We start from the raw sequence: 27,746 nt of genomic DNA, 5'->3' as shown, positions 1-27,746 counted from the left end.
CTTCAAGTTACAGAGAATCCACCAGTTTATATCCATTTGTTCTTTTGTCAACACTGACACAATTTAAATAACTCCTTTCCCTCCATGATATTTCATCCCTCTGATGTATTTATAGAGAGCAATCATATTTCCCCTCAGCCTTTTTTGGTTAGGCTAAACAAGCCAAGCTCTTCGACTCTCCCCTTATAAAATAGGCTTTCCATTCCTTTGATTATCTTAGTAGCCCTTCTCTGCACCTGTTCCAATTTGAATTCATGTTTCTTAAATATGGGAAACCAGAACTGCACACAGTATTCCAGTTGAGGTCTCACCAGTGCCTTGTATAATGGTACTAACATTTCCCTATCTCTACTGGAAATACTCACCTGATGCATCCTAGTATCACATTAGCCTATTTCATGGCTGCATCACATTGATGGCTCATAGTCACCTGTACACCCAGGTATTTCTCCTCCTCTGTCGCTTCCAACTGATGAGTTCCCATCTTATAGCACTTTGCACAATTAATTTTCATCCCATTTCTATTATTTCAGTTTTCAAGGTCATCCAGATCTGCGTGTGTGATATTCCGGTCCTCCTCCATATTGACAATACCTTCCAATTTATGTCATCTGCAAATTTTATTAACACTCTCCCACTTTTTGACCCAAGCCCAATCCTTAAAGAACTCCACTAGTAATCTCCAGCCTGACATTTGACCTTTCAGTATGACCCGTTGCAGTCTCCCCTTTAACCACTTCCTTACCCATCTTTCAATTATCATATTAACTCCCATTTTCTCCAGTTTAACTAATAATTTCCCATGTGGAAATGTATCAAATATCTTTTTGAAATACGGGTAGATTAGATCTACTGCATATATTTTTTTTTTAATTCAGTTATCTCCTCAAAGAAAGAGATTGGTGTGGCATGATCTACCTTTTCTACAACCATGTTTTATTTTATCCCAATTACTGCTTACCTCTATATCCTTAACTACTTTCTCTTTCAAATTTTGTTCTAAGATCTTACATAGAATTGAGGTTAAACTAACAGGCCTATAGTTTCCCAGATCACTTTCCCCCTTTCTAGAAATGGGTACTATATTAGCAATCCTCCAGTCATAGTGTATGACCACTGAGTTTACAATGCATTAAAAATCCTTGCTATTGGACTTTCAATTTCATGTGCCAGTTCCTTTAATATTCTAGGATGGAGATTATCCAGTCCCCCAAATTTGATTCCATTAAGATGTTTGAGTTTGACTTCCACCTCAGATGTGGTAATTTCTACTTCTATATCCTCATTTCCATTAGCCACTCTGCCACTACCTGTAAACTCCTCATTACCCTTATTAAAAATGGAGGCATATATTTGTTTAGGTGTTGGGCCATACCTAGATTATCTTTAATCTCTACCCCGGCCTCAGTGTTTAGCGGTCCAACTTCTTCTTTCCTTGTTTTCTTTTTATTAATATGTCTGTAGAACTTTTTATTAACGGTTTTAAATTTCTTTGCAAGGTCCAACACTGCTTGGCTTTTGGCAGTTCTCACTTTTTTCCCCCTATATTTTCTGACCTCCAAGAAGTAGCTTTCCTTGCTGATCCATCCCATATTCCATTCTTTGTAGGTGCTGTGCTTTCTCTTAATCACCTGTTGAGGATGCTTGCTCATTCGGCTTGGTCGGCAACCTTCCCTACATTTTTCCCCCCTTGCTTGGGATGCAGGCTTCAGATAGTTACTGTAACTTTGACTTAAAATAACTCCAAGTCTCTTCCTCATTCAGATCCTAGAGTTCTTCAGTCCAGTCCCCTTAACTAATTCTTATTTTTTAAATGTTTTCTCCTTTGAAATCAATAATCCTAGCTGCAGATCTATCTCTATTTATCTTTCCATTTAGTTTACACTGAATAGCTCATGATCACTGGAACCAAGGTTGTCCCTTACAACCAGTTCTTCTATGAGGTCCTCACTATTACCAAATCTAAAATGGCATCACCTCTAGTAGGTTCAGCAACTATTTGATGAAGACATCAGTCAACTATCATATTCAGGAAAATCTGGGCCCTACTATTATTAGTAGTGCTTGTCCTTCAATCTATATCTGGGAAGTTAAAGTCTCCCATAATCACACAATTCCCAGTAGTTTTCATTACATTAGAAAAAAATTGAAGAGGTCTCTATCCATATCCAGACTGAATCATGGGGGTCTGTAGCATACCCCAAGCACTATCCCAGCGTAGCCTCTGGTAGCTCTCTTTCCCAAAGTTATTTTGGCCCAGACAAACTCGGTTTCATCCATTCCATCACTTCTAATTTCTTTATAGTATACCTCATCATTAATATACAGTGCTACTCCACCACCTTTGCCTTTATTTCTGTCTTTCCTGAATAGCACTTACCCTTCATTACTTGTACTCCAGTAATGATTACTATTCCAATATATTTCTGTTATCTGTCCATTCTCCTACCCACTGCTGTTTCTTTCTCCATTACTGTATTCTCTTTTTTGATTTTCCTCTTGCTCAATATCAGAATCAGGTGTGGTGATTACATAAGCCTCTCTCAACCATCTCCGCTGAGTTTCTAGTTTAAAGCTCTTTTAATCAGTTGTGCCAACCTCCATCCCAGGAGTCTATTTCCCTCCCTACTCAAGTGGAGTCTATCTCATGAGAACACTCCTCTGTCCATGAATTCCTCCCATTGGTCAAACACTCCAAAGCCCTCCATATAGCACCACTGCTTGAGCTATCTCTTGATCAGCATAATCTTGTCTCACCTTTGTTTTTCCTCTCTAGGGACAAGTAGAATCCCACTGAACATCACTAGAGCCTCCATTTCTTTTAGCATCTGGCATGGTCTCCCTTGATACTTTCCAGTGAGAACCTAGCAGTATCATTTGTTCCCAGGTGAAGGAGAATCAGTGGATTCTTTTCACTTCTCATTAGGAGCTTCTTGAGCTCCTGGCAGATAGCACATCTTTCTGTTCTACGGATCAGCTCTGGTAATAAGTCTGTCTGCTCCTCTTAGTAGAGATTCCCCAGTTACATAGACCTACCTCTTGTTGGTGTTGGTGTGATTCCCCCACCTTCCTCCTGTTCTTTCTGGCTGGAAGTCCTCTTGTCTTTTGTTCCCTCTTGCAATCTTCTGAGAGTCATCCTGTATCTTCCTGGAGCTCCAAACTCTGGCTATCTTCATTTACTCTTCCCCTCTTCCTGTAAAACTAGCCACTCTTCTCTTTTTCCTTGCTTTCCCAACATCTGTTACAGAGTGCTGTGCCCCTTCTTCATTTTGCAGCTCAACAAACCTATTCCTGAACTTTGTTTTTCCTTCCCTAACTGGTGTTTTCCTCTGCCTGGTTCTCGTATTCACATGCTTCCTCTGTCCTCTTTCCTGTATCCCAATACTGAATGGTACTTTCACACATGGAAGGAAATAGCTACACTATCTTCATGGCCTGCCTGCTTGATAATTAAGATGATAATCATTATATTATGTCTATTAAATAATGGCACAAAAGAATGAATCCACAAAATCCCTGAGTGACCATAATAGCTTCACTCCAATTGCAGTTCCCATCTTCCCATGTCGGACCACATATAATATTTTGGTAAGATTTGTACTTTTTGCAGCGTGCAACACACTAATGATGACAACTCGTATGTAGAATGGTAGCAGTTAGAGATGGAACAGGCCCACTGTCTCCTCTATTATATCCTTCTGTGGTATTGATTGTTCCTTCCAGTATATTTTCTATTCTAGTTTTAAATACCCCCTGTTTACTAGTATTTCCTGTGGGAATATATTCCACAGACTAACAGATCCTTGAGTTATGATTTTTTCCATAGTATTGTGAAATATTCTGACCTCAATTACACAAGGAGCAAACCTCAATGAAAATTAGTGAAATTTCTCCAGATTGACAGTGATATAACTGAAATCAGTCTTCTCTATTCAGCCTAAATTGTCATTTTCTTAAATTCAGCCCACTGTTCTTAGTTACATTCCTTTAGGATAGCCAAAAGAATACTTCTCATTTGTTGGCAGTAACACCTTTCATATTCTTGTAGATAATTACCATTTTCTTTCTTTATTTTCTACCTGAATTAAAAAAGGCACAGCTGCAGTGGCTCAGTTATATCAGTCTATCATACTCCAGTAATTATAAAGGTAATACCAATAGAGAACATTGGTACACAACTGCTTAGTTAGTATGCAGATTTGTAATGGCACATAATTGTATCATTTCAAGGAGCACCTAGAGGATTGCAAGAAACATTCCTTGTTTTCCCTCTTGATTTTTCATGGGGCTCTTAATACCTAAGAATAAGTGATGACTTAAATGTTGTAGATAACGGAGGAAATGGTTTGAAGAGGCACATTCCATTTGTTTTTCCTCCTTCATATTTTGGCCAATTGAAGTGGAATTTATTCTGAATCCAATTCTCTTGCTGAAATATAACATTCAGAGATACTTTGATCCCTGTCTACTCAATGTAAGAAATAAATACAGTACATTAATTCAAGCATTGTAATTTACATCCTCAGTCACTATGTAACTGTAAACCCCGTGGAGCTACAAAAGAAACTAAATGCCCTTCTAATACTTTTGAGAAAGCTTTTAAAGAATGCAAAATCCTATACTGATTTACTGGATAAATTTAATCCTGGAATGTAGAGTTAGAAAAACTTTCCTAAAAGGTTCTGCAAAGGAAAATACATTGGGGTCGTGATTTTTTTAAAAAAAAGTCTTCATGATTTATAAAAAAAGTCTATATATTTTGCTTAGTAAATGTATTTTTACTTTAGCTATATCAGGAAATAATGTGCTGTCTTCACTGTCTTTGCTGGAGGCCTTTGTAAAAAGAATATAGAACTTGTTCTCCCAGCCTGCACTTTAAGGGACAGGGGGCTTGAATCTTTCACGAAGAAAACATTTTTTCCCCAAGAGCTTGTCAATCATTTGAGATAATTAAATATTAACAAAGAGCAACAAACATTTAAAGAGTATAAAATAATTCTTGTTCTTTCAATTTCACTCATTACTTTTGAGGTTATAATCCTACTTGTTCTTCAGTTGTCCATGGTGTCTTCCAGAAACTACAGTTTAGACAAGATTTGATTTTCTAATATACAAGCAGCAGGGAAAAAATACATAATGAAAAGGCACTTTTTCCTATTTATAGATCACTTTTAATAAAGCAAATTGACTCTACACTGGGAAACAACAAAATGTATTTAGTTAGGAATCAGGACAAATACTAAGGAAATATGGTTCCAGTTTAGCAAAGAACTTATGCACATGCTTAACATCAGGCACATCTCCATAGACACCTTCATAGTATGAAATATCTCCCAGTCTTGTCAAACTCTCCCCAGACACTCTGCAGCACTGTAATGCCACAAGTAAAGTGGACAGGCATCAGCAAATTCTTCCCCATCAAACCGATAGGTCAAAGTAATAGCAAAACAGCACAGCTTACTGTTAGCAGTTCACAGTGTCTTATGTGCTTCTTTGTCTATGCAAGAGACCATCACAGCCCAATCTGCATGAGCAGTATTCCAGAGGTAGCCCAAACCACAGTCTGAGAAGCATGGCCCCTTCCAAATGACACAAGCGAATTTATTTAGTCTCCACTATTTTCTTTCAGTTTTCTTGATCATTATTGTTTGTAGATTCCAAGGCCAGAGAGACCATTGCTTTTTCTAGAGTCCATTCTTTCCTGTTACTCCATCAAGCTGTCAATGCTGATTCTATAGTAACATAATAACATAGTAACATAATTTGCCCCATGGTATTAAAAAAAAAAAAACCTCACAGAATTCTAACTTCACTGCAGAATCAAGTAAGAAAAGTCAAGTTCTGAGGAAAATAAAAACAGAGTCTAAAATAATGGTAAAGAGATAAAATAAAACTTCTCAAATTTTCCTCAGTGTAAGAAGTCCCTCATAAATGCAAATCAATGTCCAACATTCAATGCTTTAGTTTAAGAGCTCAAGATCATTCATGGTATTAAAATCCTTTGTATGAGATTTTTACCGACATGCAAATCCTCTCTCAGAACCTTCTGCCTAAAGTCCAGCTTTAGCATATATTTAATCTAAATGCTTTCAAGAGCTCTCTGTAGACCTTTTTGTGTTTTACTACATCTCTCCTCCCACATCAGGATACATTTCATGTTGCTTTGTAGAGGCAAAGCACAATTCCCTGAAATCTCTATCATACTGCTTCACCTCCTCAGAGAGCTGTTGGAGCAATATGCTGTGACTTTGGAAGTTTGTCTTATGCCCCTAACCCCTTGTGAATATTTTATCCTCCAAGATGTTGTAATAATACTTGGTGAAAGAAAGGAATGTGATTTTGTAGGCAGCACGTAGACGAGAGATCAGGAAACTATCCCTGGCTCATTGTAGGACCATGGCAAGTCATTCACACTTTTCAGTGCCTCAATTTCTCCTATAATTAAAATGGGAAGTGTAATATATACCTGTCTCACATGGGTGTTCCTGCATGTGTGTAATGCACTTTGCAATCTGCAGATTAAAAGTGCTTTACATGAGTAAAGTTGGGTAGGTATGACTGTCCCCATTTTGTAACATCTGACCAAATTTTAAAAAATTCTGTCATTGTGACAGTTCTCTGGGTACCCAAGGCTGTGAGTCACTTTATTTCCCCCTGTCTCCAGCAAGAGGAAGTCTTGCCTGGGATAGCTGGGTGTCAGCTTCTTAACACCACCCATCTGTCAGCCCTGTCTTCACCTGGCTTGCTAACACAAGGTGTACCCCAGTCTCTGAGTCCCCTTGAAGCGTTTCCCTGTGATAGCCAGCCCAATACCTGCTGCTCACAGAAATCCTAGATCCTCTGCTCCCCAGGTTATCAGTTTTACCTTAAATCACTGCTCTTGTATAACATACTGCATTTGTAAGCATTTATAACAAAAGAAAAAGAGGCTTATTTGAGAAAGAATAGAGGTTCTACTAGAAACAAGAAAGATGTGATAGAAACAAATGGTTACAATATAAAACAAAATAATAAAATCTGAACTAGGAGCCTATACTTATTTATCAGAATAGTTACCTTTCCTAGCTTATAAAGTAAGTCTCTCCCCTACCTCCATCCCCTTATCCCCCACAACTGAAATTCAGTCTATTGCAGAGCTGGCTTCCCAGGAACCAGGATCCAACTTTTCATAAAACACCCCTTCTCAACAAGACAGCTCCTCAGTGAATGGATGAAGAATGTCTTTCTCCATCCTGTGTTCTAATGAATCAATCTTTTGTCTTTATTCACAGACAGGGCAACCACCTGATGGAGATAAAAAGGAAAATTATAGCAAAGTGTTTTTTAATAGTTTACAATCATCTTTGAAGGGTTTCCATTGACTGTTCGGGGATGGGGAAAAGGTAGACAATTGAACCCTGCATGAAATCACTGGCTCACAAGGAAGGGGTGATGACTCCCTCCTGCTTGATTGGGCCATCTCAGAGACATAGGATTCCCTTTTACTCCAAGGCCATAATGCATAGTTTTCAATATAACTATATTATTTCTTAAATATTACCAGTACACACATCTGACAATGATTATTAGTATTAATAAGTTACAAGCCTTCAGTAGATACCTCACATACTATCACTCATGAATAAATATCATGAAAATGGAACATTAAGTGCAGTGAGTTTGTCAGGTCTGAGACAGGTGTTGCTTGTAAAATCTGTGACTCTTTTGCCAGTTGGCACTAATGGACTTTTGTGTCACAGTCATCCCTTGGATTCCCTCAAAAATAGTATTGCGCATCATCAGCTCTGAACACAGGGTAATCCAAATGCTTCCTGGGGTTCACTTTTATTGGTAGCCGATGGCTTCAACAAATTCCATACCTCAGCCTTGCTCTTTCTCTCCTCAAACTTGTCTCTTTCTAGTAGGGCCTCTTCTGTCCCACTCCTACTTCCCCATACTCAGGAAAACATGCCAACCCCTCTTTTATGCTGGTTGGAGTTAGACAAATGCGCCTATCACTATGAAGCAGCAGCAACTATCCTACATTATACAGGGCCCTAGAAAGTGTCTGAACTTTGTTACAGAGCCAAGGAGAGATTAAAAAGAAAAAAATTCAGACAGAAACCTACATTCTACAAATACTCTTAAAACATTAATATAAGATCCACATTACAAAAGATCCATGTAAGGCCCAACAAATGGCCCTTAAAATTTCAAAGGCCTGTGGAGCTCCAGGTGTAGGCAAATCAAGAGGATTTGCAGGATTTTCAAGCTGAGTACTTACTCTGCCTGGCTAATGTTGTCTATTAAGCCTATTGCCAAGATCAGCTTTATTTATATTAAATACATTCTTTTTGTCTAGTTCATGAAATAAAGATATCAAGAATCACTATATTATCTGAAACCCTCCAAAGGGTAGCTATGTTGCTCATCCACTTACCTTGCTCATGAATTAGAGGCTAGTGGCTGAACTTGATAAAGCAGCCTTACCAGTGGGTGCTTGTAGGATGGTGTCAGGATTGCGGACTCATGGGTTACAGTCTCACCTGGTGTAAATCAACATAGCTCCATTTACTTCAACAGAGCTACTTTGATTTATAGCAGCTTAGGTTCTGGCCTTCATGAAGGATTTTATACATCAAGAAAGACTTCCCTATGGAAGATAGATAGAGTTGCAACAGAGGGCTATGGTGATTTTCCATTCAACTGTTTTTTCATTTGTTTGTTGAGGTCTTTTTTATTTTCTATCTAATCTGTTATTTTTCTAAAGTCCAGTGTGGTAACTAACTGCTGTTAGAAGTACTCAAAGTAACAAGTACTCTAACTAATTATTCAGCCTGGTAATCCAACTCAGGAGGTCTAGTTAGTCTAATGCAGAAATGTTTGTGGTTTTGTGACTAGGACACTGGATTAAGAGTCAGTAAACCTGGGTTTTATTTCCAGCTCTGGCACGGAACTACCATGTGACTTTGGGCAAATTATTTCACCTTTCTCGGACTCTCTTTCCTTCCCATCCTTTGTGTGTGTGTGTGTGTGAGGACAGAATCATACTGGACTTTTTTAAGAATAAATATACTGAAATGAAATCCCAATCATCAAATATTTGTGAGAGTCCTTGGGTGGATTACATCTTTTTAGAGTGGCACATTGTGATCTTTGATCTTTCAGGAGCCAGCCTGCAGCAGAGCTAGTCTCCTGGCAACCTAATGAGTTCAGATGGCCCTGATAGAAAATGTCCAATTGACTGTGCTTCATGATTGGTTTCAGGAGTCAGCAGGATGACACTTAAACTCAGTAGTAGCATCAGTCCAGCAGCGCAACAGATCACTTTTTATTAATATGTAAAGGCTTTGATAAAGAAAGGGGAAAACTTTGAGGAATTCCAATGTCTTAAGGTTAAAAAAAAATTACATTTGCTTCAACCATTAGATCACACTGAACACAGCTTGGTCACAGACTAGATCCCTTTGAAGTTTTCTGTTTATTCCAATACAGTGAAGGCTGATGACATAACATGGTAGACAGGAAGAACAGACACAACACTGTAGGCTCAGAGGCAACTTACAGTTGGAGGAAAAGCACATAATATATCTGACTCAAAAGAAGAGTCAACACCAGCTACCATTGTTAACGGTCACCCTGGCTTGAAGAGATTTTAACACAAAGTGACATGACGGTTGTACCTCATTAAGTTCTAATGCTACAGAGGTTCTTATGGGATGACTTTTGAACCCACCTTCTACCTCATTACAGAATCATGACCCTAGAGATGAACCTTGCTATTCTGAAGATCCACTTGCACACATGAATAGAAAGTGAGACACAAAGGCCGTGTAGTTGGTTTGCAATGCACTAGCAAGTCTGAATAAGGACATAGCTCCTTCTTTCCCTGCCTATTTTGTTTCTTGAGGGGTTTTTTAAACCAATAGCTTTCTCCTCTGTACAGTTCCTTCCTTTGCCTTGTTTTACTTAGGCTTTTCTATCACAATTAATCTGGAGTGACACTGATCATCTCACTAATCACAAAACAGGGAATTCTCTGTCAAAAACATTATCCAAAGAATAATTAGTATTTGGCTGAAACTATAGAAGTCCAGCTAGCACCGTGTGGCATATTTGTTTCCCACTCAAACGTAGCCTTAGGATAGAGGATCCATGCAATCATGACCCTCACCTCATGCTTCCAGAAGTTTTTCTATCCTTGCACAGCTGGGAATCCAAATACCCGGCCTTCTTCCCCAGCTGTTGTTCCTTGTTCCTGCCACAATTGCTTCTCAGGCTAGGCTGGGACCTGAAGCTTGTCAGCAGGGATGTGGACTGAAGACCCTGTTGGGGAAGAAGGGGAGATGGGAGAGGAAGATCCTTACTGTGGGCAGTTCCCCTGGAAGGATCAAGCATAATATATCTGTTCCTCCAAGCAAACCTGATGGTTTTGTTCATTTCCAGCCACTGAGAGCCAAACACTTCCAGAAAAGGAGCACTGAAGGCTTCACGGTCACACAGACTTTGTCCCAACACCAAAACCTAAAGTAGAATACCTGATGGCTTCATTGCAACGTTATTGGACTGATTCTGCCAAAGTCAATTGAGATGCAGTTTTATGCTGGCTGTGAGGATCTGACCTAACTGAGATGAAGTGTAACATTTTCAAAAGCACCTAAGTGAATTAGGAGCCATTTTCAAAAGGAACTTAGCACCTAAGAGTCCAAGTCTCCCAATGAGATTTAGGAGCCTCCTAAACAATGTCTTTTTTAAAAAGCCACTCAGGCACCTTTGAAAATGCTACCATAAACATACAAACTTCAAAATAGAGTCTACATTAGGCATATCTTTATATGAAGTAACATTTTTTAAGATTAACTGGTGAGACGAGTTTCACTGAACATTGATTAGTCTTTGGCTAATGCTAATAGTCAGCCTTGTTAGGACTGCTCAATTCTATTGGAGGTAAATATTGGTGGATATTTTTCCTGAGAAATAACCTCTGACAGCCAACGCATACATTTTTCTAAGCGATAAATATCAGAGTACAGATTTTTGGTGAGCAAGGAAGCATACAAATTAATACGATCTCGTCCTCCTAACAACTTTGGACAAAGAATATATGCAATGAATTACATTTTTAAAAAATCTAATAGTTATTTTTTGAATAATAACAACAATAATCTATACCTGTACAATAAACGGGACATTTACTGCAACATTAAGACCCAGATTTCAATCTGATGTGTTTTCACAGTTTCTTATTTAAAGCTTATGAAAAATGGAGATTAGGATAAAGATTTGTTTTTTGTTACAACTGAAGTTACACAATATTAATAGATCAGTATAGTGTTTCAGCATTATAAAGAAATACATCATGACTTAGTTAGTAGAGGTCAGACGTTTAGGGACATTGATACATATAGGAAGAACATTGACTGATGGGAATTTTTAAGGTAAAGGTTGAGTGTTTTCTAAAATTAATTTAGCCCAACAACTCCCTCTTGGTTAAACATCTGAAGAGATTCAAAAGGTCAGTTATTACATTATGGTTCGGCTGTCATTTAAATTTCTGAAATTGGGTCCATATTCTCTTGGGACAGATGATGAACTCTGAAATTCTTCTTGATCAAAAATGGGCAATAGAGATTTGCATTATAGTGGAGCAGAAAGAGTGTGGGCTTTCACAATCATATGTAAGAGTGGATAAGTAGGCAGAAGTTGAATTGTATTTGATGGAGTGGCAGAAAGGAAGACAATGGACTGATGCAAATGAGGAGGTAACAGTCTGATGGGCCAGGAAGATGATCTTACAAGGGGTGCAAGGTGGGTGTCAGGAAGGCCAGAGAGAGGAAGGCAGCAGTAATCAAGATGAGAGATAGTGAGGGCTTAGCTAGTAGTTTTAGTGATATGGACAGAGAGAAAAAGCAGGATTACAGAGGAAGAAACAGCAAGATTTGGACACAGGTTGGATGTACAGGTCTTCAAGGAGGATACTATTGTGATGGGAACCATATACAGATCTACATAGATAGAAATGTTTAAACATAGAGAACATCCTCTTTGAAGATCTTACGTTCCACTCAAGTTCCACTCATACTTCAGGTATATTGCCTAATGATTCCTGTTTAGGAGTTTCTTTCTTTTCTTGTTTAAACTGCCTCTGCTGTAGAATGGTAAGGGAAAATAATAGAATTAAAATGATGCGTGTGAAGAAAGAGGTTTAGTTTTTTTATCCCCTTTTTTCCTCGTTGTTAAGTCATAATTATTAGAGCTGCTAATGAATTTTTTTTGACTAAACACTTTTCCTGTCCAAAAAAAAAAAAAAAAAAAAAAAGCAGGGGGGAGCTAAGATCATCTGTCTGTCATCATGCTGTCTTCAGGCCCTGCTCTGCTCTTGCTGTCATGTCAGCTTTGCCCTATTATTGCTGCTGCTCTGCTCCCCCCAAACCCACTCCTGTTTCAGAGTGTAAGGTGCTCTATCCCATACACCCTCCTGAGGTCATCTGACAGGAAGTGGGTTTGAGATGCTCTTCACACACACGCCTAGGGTGAAATCCTGGCTCCACTGAGTTCAATGTCGGAACTACCGTTGTCTTCAATGGGGCAAAGATGTCACCTCTAGTCTCTATGGTCTCAGGTAAGTTTCTTCAACCATAGACTGGATCAATGTAGCAGAAACCATAGAGATGCAGAAGCATCTCATTGCCTGTGGTAACACCATGAGGACTGAATATTAAAAATAAGAAATACAACATGGCTTTAAAAATCTGTTGAAGCTAAACAAACTGCAAACATTAACTGTTTTTAATTATAATTGTATGGTTATTTCATAGCATTACTAAAGGAGAGATTAAGGTGGTTTGAATACATTTCCATACCTTAAAATATTTGTTTTTTTAGTGTAGTCTTAACTCTGAATTTTCTGGATTTTCAATGCTTGCTTATGGGATAACCACCACATCCCTATAATGGTTTTTGCCCTTGAGTTACTAATGTGTACTCTCATCCAGTGTGTGTGGGTTTTGTTTTGTTTTTTGTCTTGGACTATATAACAGAGAGAAAGGGGGGGAGACATCTAACAAATCTTCTTGGGAAGCTCTATTGATTTGTTCAAATAAAGTCTGTGTCAAAAAAGAAATAGCTTTTTAAAAAGCTTCATACTACTTCTGTTTAAGTTCATGGCTATTTTGCAATTGATTTTGTTCAGAGCAAAGAGACTCAGTATCCTGTTTTGTTATGTCTTCTAACAGTAGAGTCTCAGAGATCATGAGAATGATTCTGGCTCTGCTGAGCCTGTGGTCAAGACAATAATTCCTCTGATGTCATTCACATTGCTGCTAGGAAACACACTTAAGATGTCAGATACTTAAAAGCCATTATTCTACAACAGACACATTCATATAATATTTTAAAACATTGCACAAAAGACCTCTAACTCTCTAAGTGATGTTTGTTGATATATGAATCCTCTTGATACATCCATAGGGCTGGGTATGTGGCAAGTGCCCCTGGTTGACAGGTTAATGAGATTTGCTTTATTTTGAATTATGCAGCCATTAGTGTGATTCAGGTTTCTTTAATATACATTATGACACAAATAGAACAGTAGAAGAGTAACCGTCATGTTATAAAGAGTCTGAAGACGCAGCTCCTGAAGGCAAGGCTGTCTTGTTAAGATATTGCAGCACATGGAGGGAATAGATTTTGGAAGGAGATGAGATCCTAAGTTTTTTATAAACACATAGCTCCTATTCACCTTTGTACAGTGAAATAGACTTTGCCTGCAGAAAGTGCAACTGCACCTGCAACATGGCTGCAGTGTGGAGTTGTTGGAAGGTGCGGTCCACCCTCTCAAACCATGGTGTAGAGCTGTGAAGACCTCACATCCCTCTCATCATTTGGTACGGCTGGAGTTGCTACTGCAGCCCCTTTCCGCTGGTTGTACATGTTATTAATGCCCCCATGCAAATGTGAATTTGCAGCATCTCACTGGAGTCACTCCAGACCCTATTCTGGCCTTCTGTGCCCAGCTATTACCCTTTCTGTGGCATATAGGATATGCACATCATCCATGCATAGTCACTCCCTCAGGAGATGCCCAGTGCAGCCCCTTTGCAGAGTTTAAGGGGTTTGAAGATCTTTTGTGCTGTGGCTGAATTTCCCCCTTAGTAAACAATGCTTTGCACTTATGTCAGAGGAAATCAAATCACTATGAGCCACACGCTGCCACTCTCAATTACACAGAGTAGTACTTTACTATGTTATTAGTCCTATTGAATTACTTATGGAGCAAAACACTACCTAAGTATGAGTGACAATGGCAGAATCTAGCCCTGTCTAAACATTAATTAAGCTTTGGAACACCATGAGACAGACGTAAGTAAACTGAGGCACCAAAAGACAATATGTTATAACTTAGTGTTACAAAACCCTGGAGCATTGACTCCTAGTTTTGTGCTCTAATCAAAGCATAACACTCCTTTGCCTCGACTAGAATTACATATGCTGAGTTTATTACTGGAAGCACTGATTTAAAGTTTAAAATGTTAAACAGTCTTGATGGACACTAAGATGGATGTGCACTTACCTGCCTATTCATAGATAAATGTCTCTGTCTCATTCTCTTTAGTGCTGGCTTAGTTACCTTTCTGGGAAGCCAAATATATTTTTAAAGACTCTTCCACAAATGGATAGTCTTTCACACAGGAGGACACAGACTTTCCCTGGGCAAGTGGTTAGGAATATTAGTAGAATGAAATTTTAAAGAACCATAAGAAACAGTCATCTCTGCAGAAATATATTTCTTTTTCGGTAGGAAAGCTGTCTTATAGGCATAATTATCATTGACAAAAAATACCCCACTGTTTCCTAGGGAAATACTACCTACTGATATAACAAGAACTGAGTCCTGCTACAGCGCTAGGATGTATGTTCTCAGTGCACTTATAATCGGGTCATTATCACCATGGTTCTGAGTCTTAACTGACTGAAAACTGTTGGTAGTTGTCTCATTAATGCCAAATGTTATAGTTTATTTCTGGGAATTGAAAACCTTGCTGCCCAGGGAAACCTGTGCTGCGATAATCCTTGGAAACAAGGCACTTGAGAATAGCTTGCCTCCTCATGTCAGATTGGTTTATGCATTTTTAGTTCTTGGTACCGAGGGGTTTTTGGTTTTTAAGCAACTTTGTTCTATAATATTTTTTGCCATCTGAGCTAGTGGCTACTGTAGGTCCGGTATTTCCAGAACAAGAGTGAATCCAAGATGCTTTTGTTTCATCCTTGACCACTTATAAATTAGTGCATCGCTTGCATTATACCGTACACATTGTCTACTATGTATAGGGCTACCTTACACTGTATACCTCCTGACTTAACAGTTCCCATGCATGGACTTGGCAGTGCGTACAATCACAGTTTTACATCTGAAAGAATTGAATACATTCATTTTCCCCTCCTCCCCCAGCTTCATTGCAATCATTGGAATCATTCCTGCTGTCATAGAAATAAATGGCAAATTCATGCTGATTTAGGTGGCAGCGGGATACTCATTTGGATTCAGTTTGGACCATTTGCTATGCTTGTAGTCATCTTTATCCTTAAAATAAGGTATCAAAAATGAACCCCTTGCACTTGGAGAAATACACCAGCGAACATTGGAAGTGGCTTTTGTAAATGACCTGTAATTTCATTTGCTTGTTATTCAAATTCTTTCCCAGTATACACCCCCCCCGTTTGTAGAATGAATTTATATAAGTACATCAGTTTGATCAGTGTTAACAAGCATCTCAAGAGAGGTGGAATTTCAGGCAGCTTTCATTGTTGGTCTTTATTCCTTATGCCCAACAATGAAACACATTTTTGTTTCCTAATACAAATACTTCCATGTCACGTGCAGCATATTTTGCATGCAGTACCTAAGAATTAAGGAGCGAAGGGGTTTCATCAGAGGAAAACTCTGCTTTCTCAAAAGTCAGAATGACAAATTTGCGTGAAAGACTAGATTTTGGGCCAGATCCTCAGCTAGCGTAGAGCAGTGTAGCTCCATGGATGTCAATTAAGCTACACCAGCTGACGGTCTGGTTCTGTGACTCGAAGCAGATCCCCGAGCAATGGGCGAGGCATAAGTTGCACCACCTCAGGCAGCCTGGGAAGCACCGTGACATGGAGATATACTTCCAAGTCACAGGTCCTTCCCTGCTTCATCCTTGTTCCAGTTAAGGGAAGAGAATGGTAGTAGCTGCTGCTTGCCTATACTTGCAGCACATTAGAACACTCCCTTTGGGCCAGCTCACCTGTAATCCCTCTAATCCCCCGGTGCAGGCATGTGGCCCAACTCACACTGTAGCCCATAATTATTTGGACACACAGTTTTGTTTTTAAAACCAATAATTTTGTGATTATAAGTACTGAAGCCAGAGGACATTTAGGGATAACCATTTTGCACTTCTCCATCCACACCTCAGCAAAGCAACTCTTGATGCTCCCATTATCAAGTCAGTGGTAATGCCAACCTATACTGAATTGCCTTGAATCATCATCTGAATGATGAATGAATCTGCATGCACAAATGAAAGCCTGTAACGATGCTAATTACTAACCTTCCTTAATCTGTTACCACAGGAGGAACAAGCAGTAAATGAGAATAAGCATTATAAATTTGGTCACATAAGTCTTAGTTTTAAGGTTACATTATATGTCACCCTGCCTTACAGGCAAATGGCTTCAAAACCCAACTGTCTAAGGCAAAATATGGAAAAGGGTCTTTAAAATTATTAAATAAATATAGTATAACCATCATCTCCACTCTCCCTTTAGTAAGCTGTTGCCCAGGTGGTCATCTGGTGTCAATTTGCCTTATTTCAAATAGATGGAGAGGACAGGAACCTTTCTTCATACAATCATTCCTATTCACTGAATCAGGACTCCTTGTGTGGACAAGGATAGCTCACATGAGAAAAGGTGGCCTTAGATTGTAGGTTTTGCAGGTGAGAGTGCAAGGGGAGAAGAGAACAAAAGGAGCAAGGAGTCGTTCACAGTTCCAGACCTTGTGCTTCTTGGGCCTAATCCATGATCATGTAAATCAATGGAAGTCTTTGTGCTGGTTCAGGACCAGTAAGCACAAGGACTGGGAAAGGCTGCCACAGCCTCCAATGCTAGATAGTTTAAAGGGGATATTGAGGGGAGGTGGTCATAACCAGCCTCACTACCATGCTGAAGAGTGTAGCAGGGTATGTCTACACTGCCCCTGGGGGGCATGCCTCTCAGCATGGGTAGAAAGAAATGCTAAGCCAGTGTTGCCTCTCACGCTATACATCTATTCTGCAATGTGTAGTACGATAGCTTGAGCAGATTAGCATGTGTCTACATACCCAGGCTGGGAGGTATGCTGCCAGCTACAGTACAGACATAACTGCAGAGAGCCAATGCATTCCCCGTGTGCTTCTGAAGACATTGAGTCTGCCTCCAGACCCAATGGGCCTGGTTCTCCATTGAAATGAGTGCAAAATGGGCATAAGACGCTAACAAATCAGAGTATCAGTGTTTTTATTTTCACTTTGCACAGGTGCAAAATGAGGTGCAGGGCAGAGGATAACCAAGTTCAATGCCTTTCAGAGAGGCTCTACTCTGCAGGTGGTGGTGGTTCATAAACCACTACAGAATGTGTGTGTGAAGAAGCATGTAAATGTAAGGGACTATATATTAATTTTAAGATTAGCAATAGGAAGATAAAGAGAACCTCTTAATTCCTCATCTTTTAGGGCTTGTTAAAGTAAAATATTTCTCCTTCTTAAAAGACTGCATCTGAAGTGACTGACCGTACGTAACTGATTTATCCAATGCATTTTCTTATTTTAAGTGTGGCTTTTGAAATCAAGTTCCCCAACCCAGTAAGTTGAACTCATTCTCCAAGAGATCCTAAAGCAATATAGCTTGGGTCACCTACAAGAAAAGTTCTTTGTGTTACTTTTATTCTAGTTTATTTCTCTTTCTGTTTGCTCTCAGATGGAAAGCCAAACAAATTCCAGAGCCCAGTTCAGTACTTCACATGATATGAGCTTGGTGCAGGACTTGGGTAGGGGGAGAATGTGTTGGAGACTTTTGTGGCCTCCCTGTACAAGTTAGAGAAGCTTGAGATGCTGCCCAATGTCATTACACAGTTGCCAACAGCCCCTCTGGGCTAACTCAGCATCACAGAATAACTGTAGTGCATCAGGATGATAGCAATGGTCCCATAGCCCCTGGCAAATATAGAGAGCTCTTGCAGTGGAGTGGCACAGGGACAACTACAGCTGAAACTCCAACAGCAGGGGAATCCCCAGGGGCTGGGACTGACAGGTTTACACTGGCAGAACTGGTGTAAAGAGGCCTCAGTGCAGAAGTGAATTAGGCTGTATAAGAATCAGTTTATTTTTTGTTGTGTATGTGTTGACTTTGTAGTCATAGGTTAGAAACACTAACTAAAATAAAACCATTTATCATCATTGTAAACCAAACAAAACTGAGTTATACTGTCAAAACTAGTTTTAGCTTGGTCTTTCCATGTCTATAATTAATAAAGAAAAGTAAACTCCTGTAATTAACTTTACCAACTAATGTCTAAAGAAAAAGTGGTAATGTGCACTGGAGATGGATGAACCATTCAGAAACAAACCATCTGATCTTGAGACTCAAACTGAAATTGCCCTTAAACTTACTTTTGATAAAAGAGTCCAGTGAAATGAACAAGCTAATCATTCTTGTGCATCAGGATGTCAGATGGAATTGGAAGTAGAAATACCCAGGGGACCAGTCTCAGACATATTGGAGACATCTCAAGAAAAGTTTGTTTTCTCACAGGGTTCCCATCCTCAGTTATGGATTCAAGGCTTGACTGTCAGTTTGCAATCTAGCCATAGCGAGGGGCAGGAGAAGTCATATTGCCCCTGGGAAAGATCAGATGGTGCAGGTAAAAACTAGTAGTAAGTTACCAGCTCCTGGGTGCAAGGAGGAAACAGCACAGTTGTGACACACAGGTGTGTCTAATTGCCACTTTGTCTCAAAAGGCTGCTGTTGGGGATCTAGTTTAGATCTCCCCCCCCTTACTCTGGGCTATGCCTAAAGCCTCAATCTAGCCTTTCATTTTAAAAAGCTTAGAAAATATCTTCATGTTACTGAATGAAGTACGTAGAATTACTAACTTTTGCTGAGATTCTTTTACAGTCATTACTTAAATAAACTTCATGTCCCCCATCCCATATCCTTCCTTCCAGGGCATCAGCATTACACAGCCCCATTTGGAATGAACTTGTTTTGATCAAATCAAGTGTGACATGACTTTGTATTTGGGCTTCTCTGGTGCCTCGGACTACAAAGAGCTTGAATTTCTATAGTAGTCTGGCCTTATTTAGGTTGGCTCCTAACTGAGGCCTGGTCTGTACTTACTGGCAAATTCTGCAGCAGTCAATGGGAGATCCACAAGCTGCTCTAAGTAGCTTGCGTGTCTTCCGCCAACTTCCTAAAATCTATTCTGCACACCGTCTCCAAGTGTCAAATGTGTTCCCGTCAATGAATTGTTAATCTTTTTCCGGGGGTGGATTTATTATGTTGATTTCCGGATCTATTGAGTAGGTCTTCACTTCAGCTTAATCGATCCTGAGAAATCAATCTGACGGCAGTGAATTTGCCGCTGTGGGGGAAGACATACCCTGAAAGACATCCAGCAAGTTCAGGAACTTTACTAAAAGCACTTCACAAAAGGAAACACCAGAATTCAAAAACCTTATTTTCTCCTAAATTACACTGAAAAAAAATCAGGAGCGTATCCACTGAAGTCAGTGGAGTTAGTCATGTAGAAGACTGGGATGAGTCAGATCAGAATCAACCCCCAAATCTCTACTACAGAGTTCTCTACAGCTTTGCACACTAGTGTGAGAGTTAAATGTCATGTAAGTTAAAGTCTAACTTGTAGTGAACTCACTAACTCTCAACCATGAAGAAATGTTACATGACTTAAGTTGTTGGGCTGATAAAACCTATTTTAAGGAATCCCTTGCTATGAAAATGACACCAGAACTTTTGCTATACTGGTAAAATATTTGTAGTGATACTTTTAGCTGATAAAATGAGGGAATGTTGCATTGTTAACATACGAAATATACAACCTGCTGAGTTGGATGGGAGTTTCATTAAACAAACTCTTAATGCCATAGCTTGTTTTGTATAATGTAGCAAATGGTTTTCCATTCCCTTACCATTAGGTCACAGAAACCCGGACTGGTCCTCTTGGCTGCAGTAACTATGACAACCTAGATTCTGTCAGTTCTGTTCTGGTTCAGAGTCCTGAAAATAAGATTCAATTACAAGGTACGTAGGTACAATTTTGTTAATATTTTATGGAACAGGAGGATATTTATCAGGCTATTTATTTTCCTCTCTTTTTCCACCTTTATTTCCCTCATAAAAGGTCATTTTCCTAATTCTTTGCCCCATAAGTAAATTCTAACTGAAGTGAAGGAAATGTCAGTAACTCACGTTGTGTTTGAACTAGAAACAATATTGGTACTGATCAGAAAACAATGTAAGGCTGTTAACATTTTACAGCTTTATTTAGCAATCAATCACGTATACACTCTTTAGCAAGCCAAAACTCCCAAAGTGTACACTGAACATGGAATGGCATTTAGACCCATTATTACATCCTTGCTCATTCTGAGTAGTCTCAATTGAAATTGATGGAACTATTTGAAGAGTGAAGACCAGAGTTTTAAAGGTATTTAGGTGCCTAAAGATGTGGCTGGGCAGCTGAAGCCAGTTTTTCAGAAGTATTTAGGTGCCTAGTGGGATTTTCAAAAGAAAATACGCTTGTTAGACACTTAATTGCCTATTGCAATTGTGTGAAATCAGTGCCTAACCTGCTTAGGCTCTTTTGAAAATCTGACTAGGCACCTATCTGCACTTTTAGGTCCTTAAATACCTTTGAAAATCTGGGCCCCAAGGCAAAAACACCTAAACAGGTCATGTGCCTAAGTCTTATTAAAATCCATGGAACTCAGGCATTCATCCTGCCTGCATAAGCACTTTTGAAAACCCCTTTAGGTGCTTATGTACATCTTTAGGTGCTTAAATGCCTTTGAAAGATCTTCTCATGCTTAATACCTCACATCAGCAAAGATGGCAGAATCAAGCCATTAATTTCTTTTATCAGTTACAAACAAGGGGTACTCTGTAGAGAGGCTCAATATTATTGAAGCTAACAGACTGAATTGCTTTACTCATTTGAGTAGGCCCACTCATCTGAGTGGGATTATTTGGTGTGTAAAAGAAGCAACATTTTGGTTCATTTTGCAAATTAAGGCTCCAGTCCTGCAAACACTTGCTACTGATGCAATATCTACTTGTGTGAACACACCCATGAGCTGCTCAATTAGTGCAAACATTTAATACAAGTAGTATCAGGCCTTAAATCAGCTGAATATAATATAATAAAATGTTTTGCAGTTATCAAGATAAAAAAATCCTGACACTATCTCCCTGATGAATATGTCCACATTCTTTTTTCTCCTATATCTGTGTCTCTAGCTAGCAGTTTATGAGAACATTGTTATTTTCTTTGTGGCTCTCACCTCTTCCATTGTGTCTGAATAAATAATTTGCCATTTTGGATGCTGTTCCAGAACTTTCACATTTGTCAGTTAAATAGTTAGGAAATTGGTTATTACATCAATCAAATACAGATTTGATACATGCCATTGGATTACCATTAAAAATCATAATGTTATTGCTGCTTAAATGATTTTAAATTTAATGTAGTCAGGTTGAACAAAGGCTCAGGACTGCCTACCCAGATTTTCTTTTCATTTGGCAACTTCAAGGCTTTTCAGAAGTATGTCAGCTTGTTTTGCAATCATGCCCAAGTAACAACTGATTTTTGACATCAGATAGAAGACAAGTGCAAAAAGAGCTGATTTTAGCAACGGCATCAGTGTTCTCATAAACCATTGGGGTATGGCCTTCAACTTGCAAACTTTAAAATATTATTTTATTATTATTAATGTATTAAAAACAAAAAAGATTTTCCTCTGATCTTGAACAAGCTCCTATATGGTAAAAGCATATATAATAAATAACCTGCTATCCATGAATTAGATTATGATACCCTTATTCACACTGAAAAGCAATTTGCTCCACAAATAATCCCATTGAATCCTGTCAGACTGCTCATGGCGTTAGGTACTTTCCAGTTTAAGAGTATTACAATCTGGCCCCAAATCTTTGGCAAAAGATTAATAAGGTAGCTGGTTGTATTTTGTTGTTGCTGTTTAATATTGTAGCTAGCATGACTGACAACCAAAACCAAATTAGAATTCTGTAATTACCATATAATCATGCTACTCATTAGCATCATGCAAATAATACTCAGTTATTATAACAGTGTATCTTAATTTCCGGTTGCAAGAATTCTGGATAATTAAATACATCTTATTTGTTTTTTAATATATAACTGTGAAAGTGTTTAATGAACTTTCACTTTTTCAGAAGAAGGGGTGGGATTTTCAAAAGCACCTAAGTGAGTTAGGAGCAGAGGGAGATTTTTTCAAGGGTACAGTGGCACGTAGCCCCAACTCTCATTGACTTTCGGTGACAGGTAGGAGCCTAACCCCAATTTGTGCCTCTGAAAATCTGTCCTACAAGTCTAACTGACCTTCAGCAGGACTTGTGCTCCTTACTCACATAGACATTTTGAAAATCCCTTCCAAGACATTACCACCAAACTGGTTAGTTCAAGACCAAAATGATACAAATGTCCATTGAAGTCAACTTAATAAAACAGATAGCAAATCTTCAATATTATTTTGTGCAACATAATAGAAATACAGTTGACAATGAATCATTATGCATATATTTTTGCACCAACTATTAAGACACTAATGACCTACATTGAAAAAATTAAAGAATGAATTAAAAAGGGGAAGGGCGGTGTTTTAGCTCATAGTTTCTGTTCTTCCTTATTTGCCTGCATAGCTTCATGGACAGATAATTGGAATACATTAAACATATCATGTTGGGAAAAGGCAACAACAAACAAAAAAATCTACTAAAGATAGCATGTGATCTCACACTTCCCCCTTGATTGTTTCCCTTTTCCCCCTGTCCCTTATAATTGGTTTCACTACATCCATGTTTCCAGAGTTTACACTAACCGTTAGTATCAAGATTGTAATTTGATGGCATTTTTTGCAACAGAAAAACCCTTTCGTCTCTTGCAGTTTATTCATCAGTTCCTAACAATGTGAGGTTGATATAATCCTTCCCCCCCGCCCTTTTTTTTTGGGTGGGGGGCGGCAGTCTCCTCAAAAGGAAACTACTCCAGTTAACCCTCTTTCTGGAGAAGACAGGTTACTAGGATTGATATTCTGAATTCAGATGGAAATAAAGTCATCTGAGACTAAGCCCTGAGAGATACAAATATTGCAGTATATGGTGTGAATGTTAGAGAGATGGATAGATTGACCTCATTAAGCCACATACTATCCTTCTGTACCTAAAATGTTATTTTATCACTATGATGTGTCGATTGCTGAATTTGTTTGGCTCAACCTTATCTCACACTTCAATAAGATCATTCTTATTTTGTTTTCCAAAGGTCTTCAACTCATCCTGCCTGAATATCTGCAGGAGCGTTTTGTACAGGCAGCTTTGAGTTATATTGCCTGCAATTCAGAGGGGGAGTTTATCTGCAAAGATAATGATTGCTGGTGTCAGTGTGGCCCCAAATTCCCCGAGTGCAACTGTCCATACATGGACATTCAAGCAATGGAAGAAACCCTGCTTCGCATAAGTGAAACCTGGAATGCTTACAACAGCGAATTTGAAGAGTCAGGTGTGATCTTTTTAAATATTTGTATTTGTGTTACTGAACATCACAGAATTGCCTTAATAATGAGGGATGAGCAGTCCCTTTGAAGTCCCTGGGACTATACATGTACTTAAAGGTAAGCCCATGCTTCAGTGCTTTGTTAGATCTGGGCCTTACTCATTCTAACTCCTCGATCACTGTGGGACAAATGTTAGCCCGAGGCAATGAGGGCAGTGAAATTGGTTTTGTATTTGGGCACGCTGCTCTGAGAATGCTTATCTCATGTAAGCAGTGAAGCCCAACTCTGAGATGACCCTTTCCATGGCAGTGTGAATGGATATATGGGAAGGGGAGGAGGGTCAGCATTGGCTGATTCATTGTTACATAGATGTTTAAGTTTTTCCTGCTGTAGCAGAAATAACACTGCACCCACCTCTGCACCCATCCTCTTTGGGTGGAGGATTCCTTCCACACTTCCTAACTCCACCCTGCTATAGAGATCCATTGCAAGCAGCAGATATTTTGTTTGAGCACTGGGGACTGGACTTGTCCCTAAATTAAGATGGACTTGGTGGATAATCCATGTAAGAATTGGTCCTCCATATGCTTCTCTACAATCCCATGACTGTTTAAACTGGACTAGTTCCATCCCATTGCCCCACCACATTCTGTGTCACACTGGCTTTCTTCAAAACACCAGGGTTTGTTTCACACACCATTTCCCTTCTTTTCATTCTCCGGACTTCCAGTCCCATAGAGAATGGAAACGGCAGGTAAAATTGGCTTCTGAACAACTGTTTTCACAACTCATTCACTCACTATTATCAGGAACAGCTGTCTAGCCAGCTGGCAGGAAAAGTAAGGAGAGCTCAGCAGAATTGGGCGGCCGGGGGGGAGGGAGAAGGGGGAGATCAGGCAGAAAAAATAGAAATGAGGGGATGTGAGGGAGGAGTAGCGAAAAGCAGAAATTGTAGAAAAAAATAAAATGTATGGCAGAAAGGAAAGATGTAATCTGGGGGTGAGAGGACCAAGAGGAAAATAGCAGATGCAAAAAAGAACAGGAAACGAGGGAGAGAAAGATTGAACATTAAAATGCTTAAGTATAAATGGGGAGAATTTATATGTACTATGTTTTCTATTTTCACTGTTGTATTGAAAAATACCCTAGTTTCTCTTTGACCAAATCAGAATTAATCAAGGCTGGGAAATTCAAAGAAGCCTAAAGCTGTTAGTCATCCAACTCCTACTGACATTCAATGGGATTAGGATGCCTAATTCTCTTAGGCTCCTTTGAAAATCCCAGCTCAAGACCCTAGCACTGTTCCTGAAATGAGGATGTGGACCGTGGCTTCTTGAGACAATGCCAAGTATCAACCATTATTTAAATATTCATATATATTTGTTTGTTCTTTTTTTTTAATAAAGCATCCTTCTTTGCATTTGCTCCATTTTGATACCTTTGTACATTTCCAAAAACACACCTTCACTTAAAACATTGTAAGTCAATGGCTACAGTGTAATTGTAGTGGCAAGACATAATTTTGCTTATCCACATACTGTCCTGTTTGAATGGGAGGTGATATTGGTTAGAGATGAAGCCACCTGCTAACAGCACATGCTTTGACATCCCTATCTGAAAATCTATTTTTAGCTGCCATTTATCTATAGATGACTCCATTTCCTTGAGTGTCCACTCTTGGGATATGTGTTGACTGGTGCCAATGAATGGGAGAGTCTTCTAATAGTAGTGCCTGTTAGAGTTCTGTGCATCCCAATTTGCTCCTCCCCTCAACGCTCTAGCATGTTTCTAGCATCTTAGTTTACTATTAAGTGTTTGTCATTAGGCATCTATAGTTACTATTGATCACAAATACAAAGAACAAGAAACATGGATTCAAGAGATGCATTGTGTCCTGTTGTCTTCTCAGCGCTGGATGCTCACACTTTCTGCCTGAAGTGCTTTGGAGAAATACTTTTTCCTTCTAGCTACAGTATCTGTGGAAACTTGGCAGCACAAGCTAGGAATGAGAGGCAAAATAAACTTCAAGCCATCCTACTACAAAAAGTCTCCTCAGTTCAATCTTCCAGATCAGTGATTTCTAAGGCTTCTTAGAAGATAGATAAGAGGCCTGAATCAGCTCCAGTACCCTACAGTCTCAGGAAGCCTATTTGGCTTGGTGTTGGCACCAAGATCTGTCTCTAAAGACTGGGCACTCTGTGATTAAACCCTTGGATCTGATTCCAACAAGGGTACAAGTTTGGAAATTGCCAATCTGTGAGACTCCAGATCCAAAGATCTGAAGAAAAAGCACCCAAACAAAACACCTGTCAGTACCACTCCCCATCCCGGAGACTCATCAGTCCCTTGGACCATGAGTCTGCAGATCTGAAAAACTCCAGGGATCTGAGTCAAAGATATGGAGTCATCTGATCATCCATTTACATCAGTTCCCCAACAGAGTTGTTGGATCTGAATACTACCCTGACACCAACACGGTCTGTTATAACTACACAGGTTCACTCCAAACTGCACTCCTCAGAGTCTGTTGGATCTTTTTGGAGACAAGGAAAGACACATGGATAACAAAGCCACCAGCCTCGTTCCTGATCACAAGTAACAAAAAGTTGATACTTCACCACCTGGGTTGTCGCTTATGCTACCATCCTGCCCCGAACATCTACTTGTTCTCATAGGAAGGATGTGTCACCTCCTTTGCAGATCCCCATGTCAGTGGTATCTTCAATTGTCTCCTTGTTAGATCCAGGATGTTTAAAGCATGTCTCTCTAGCTGAAATTGGTAAAGCTCCATGTGGAGCTCAATACATGCTTTTACTAAGCATTATGCAATGGATATCCAAACCAGAACAGATGTCCATTTTGGGAGATCAGTTCTTCAATTCTTAATTAAATTAAGGCTCTTTGCCCACTCTCCTACTCTGATTACAGTTGACTAAAAACTTTCCCAAGGGTGGGAATACGCAGAGGACACTCAAAGTAATGAAGCTTATTTACATGTAATTGAGGTTCTTTGAGATGGACTCTGCATATCCACCCTCCCAACCGTCCTTCCACTTTTCTAAGGGGCACTGATGATTGAAAGCACTAAGGTGCATTAATGCTGGAGAGAACTAAGAAGGCAGCTGCTACAGTATTCCCTTTTATTGCCTCATGCTCAGAACATACTGGAGTGCTGAGGGGAGGGGTGAAAGGGGCTCACACAAGTGCTTTAACAATCACTAACAGTAGAAGGCTGGACCATTCAACACATATCCCAAGTGTGTGAATATTCAGAGTATCTCAAAGAACCTCTGTTACAAGTAACATCCTTTGTGTGTGTGTGTCAGACTGTAAATATATTAAAAGCTACATCATATGACATCTCATAGGTCCCAAGTTGATTATGCTGCTGAATATTTAGGTCAATTAGAAATTTCCCAGTAAAAATAATTGTCTTTCCATGTCCTCTATTCAATAAAGGTATTGCAGATTTTTTTCTGTTGCTACATCTTACCCAAGTAGTATTTTTATTTGTACTGCAATAGCACCTAAAAGCCCCAGTCCTGGAGTGGGATTCCATTGTGCTAGGTTCAGGACAAACACAGAACAAAGACTGCTCCTGCTTACACTTTAAATACTCTTCTTTTGTTGAGAAGAATAGAGTGACTCAGATTAATAAGGGGGAGACTCATCAATGTGGTTATGAATAGATACTTTTCACTGATGTTAACCAACAGGAATGGTCTTTGTTATTTATTAAAACTAGCGATGTGATAAATAGCTAATTCCAGTGAAAATTACTGAACGTCCATAGGCAGTATCCATCCAAAAATACATGTAGCATTCTAGAGGAAGGGCAGCTCATTACACAAGGTCAAATAGAAAGAGATAGACCTTAGCTTCATCTCTACTCCTTGGAGTTATTGTGGCACTGGAGAGATGAAG

The 27,746-nt window shown here is 39.2% G+C and overlaps 1 protein-coding gene and 1 long non-coding RNA gene across 3 annotated transcripts in view; one reads left to right on the top strand and one right to left on the bottom strand.

The window, feature by feature from the left end:
- Window positions 1–27,746, top strand: part of BRINP3 (BMP/retinoic acid inducible neural specific 3) — a 252,313-nt gene that overhangs the window by 163,647 nt on the left and 60,920 nt on the right. For both annotated transcript variants that reach the window (XM_067535139.1, XM_067535140.1), the window contains 2 exons: window positions 20,205–20,310; window positions 23,591–23,827. In XM_067535139.1, coding sequence (XP_067391240.1) covers window positions 20,205–20,310; window positions 23,591–23,827 — 343 coding nt within the window. The remainder of the gene's footprint in view (window positions 1–20,204; window positions 20,311–23,590; window positions 23,828–27,746) is intronic.
- On the bottom strand, window positions 5,157–8,618 carry LOC137144683 (uncharacterized). The gene is made up of 3 exons (XR_010917458.1): window positions 8,420–8,618; window positions 7,091–7,284; window positions 5,157–5,732 (listed from the first exon to the last, which is right to left on the bottom strand). It is a non-coding gene; the product is annotated as an uncharacterized lncRNA (long non-coding RNA).

The sequence above is a fragment of the Emydura macquarii genome, unplaced genomic scaffold (assembly GCF_026122565.2).
Source record: "Emydura macquarii macquarii isolate MOO-44397 ecotype Brisbane River unplaced genomic scaffold, CSIRO-AGI_Emac_v2 contig_3477, whole genome shotgun sequence".
NCBI classification, from domain to species: Eukaryota; Metazoa; Chordata; order Testudines; family Chelidae; genus Emydura; species Emydura macquarii.
The sequence above is the reverse complement of the archived record's forward strand: the minus strand, read 5'-3'. Positions and strand labels throughout refer to the sequence as shown.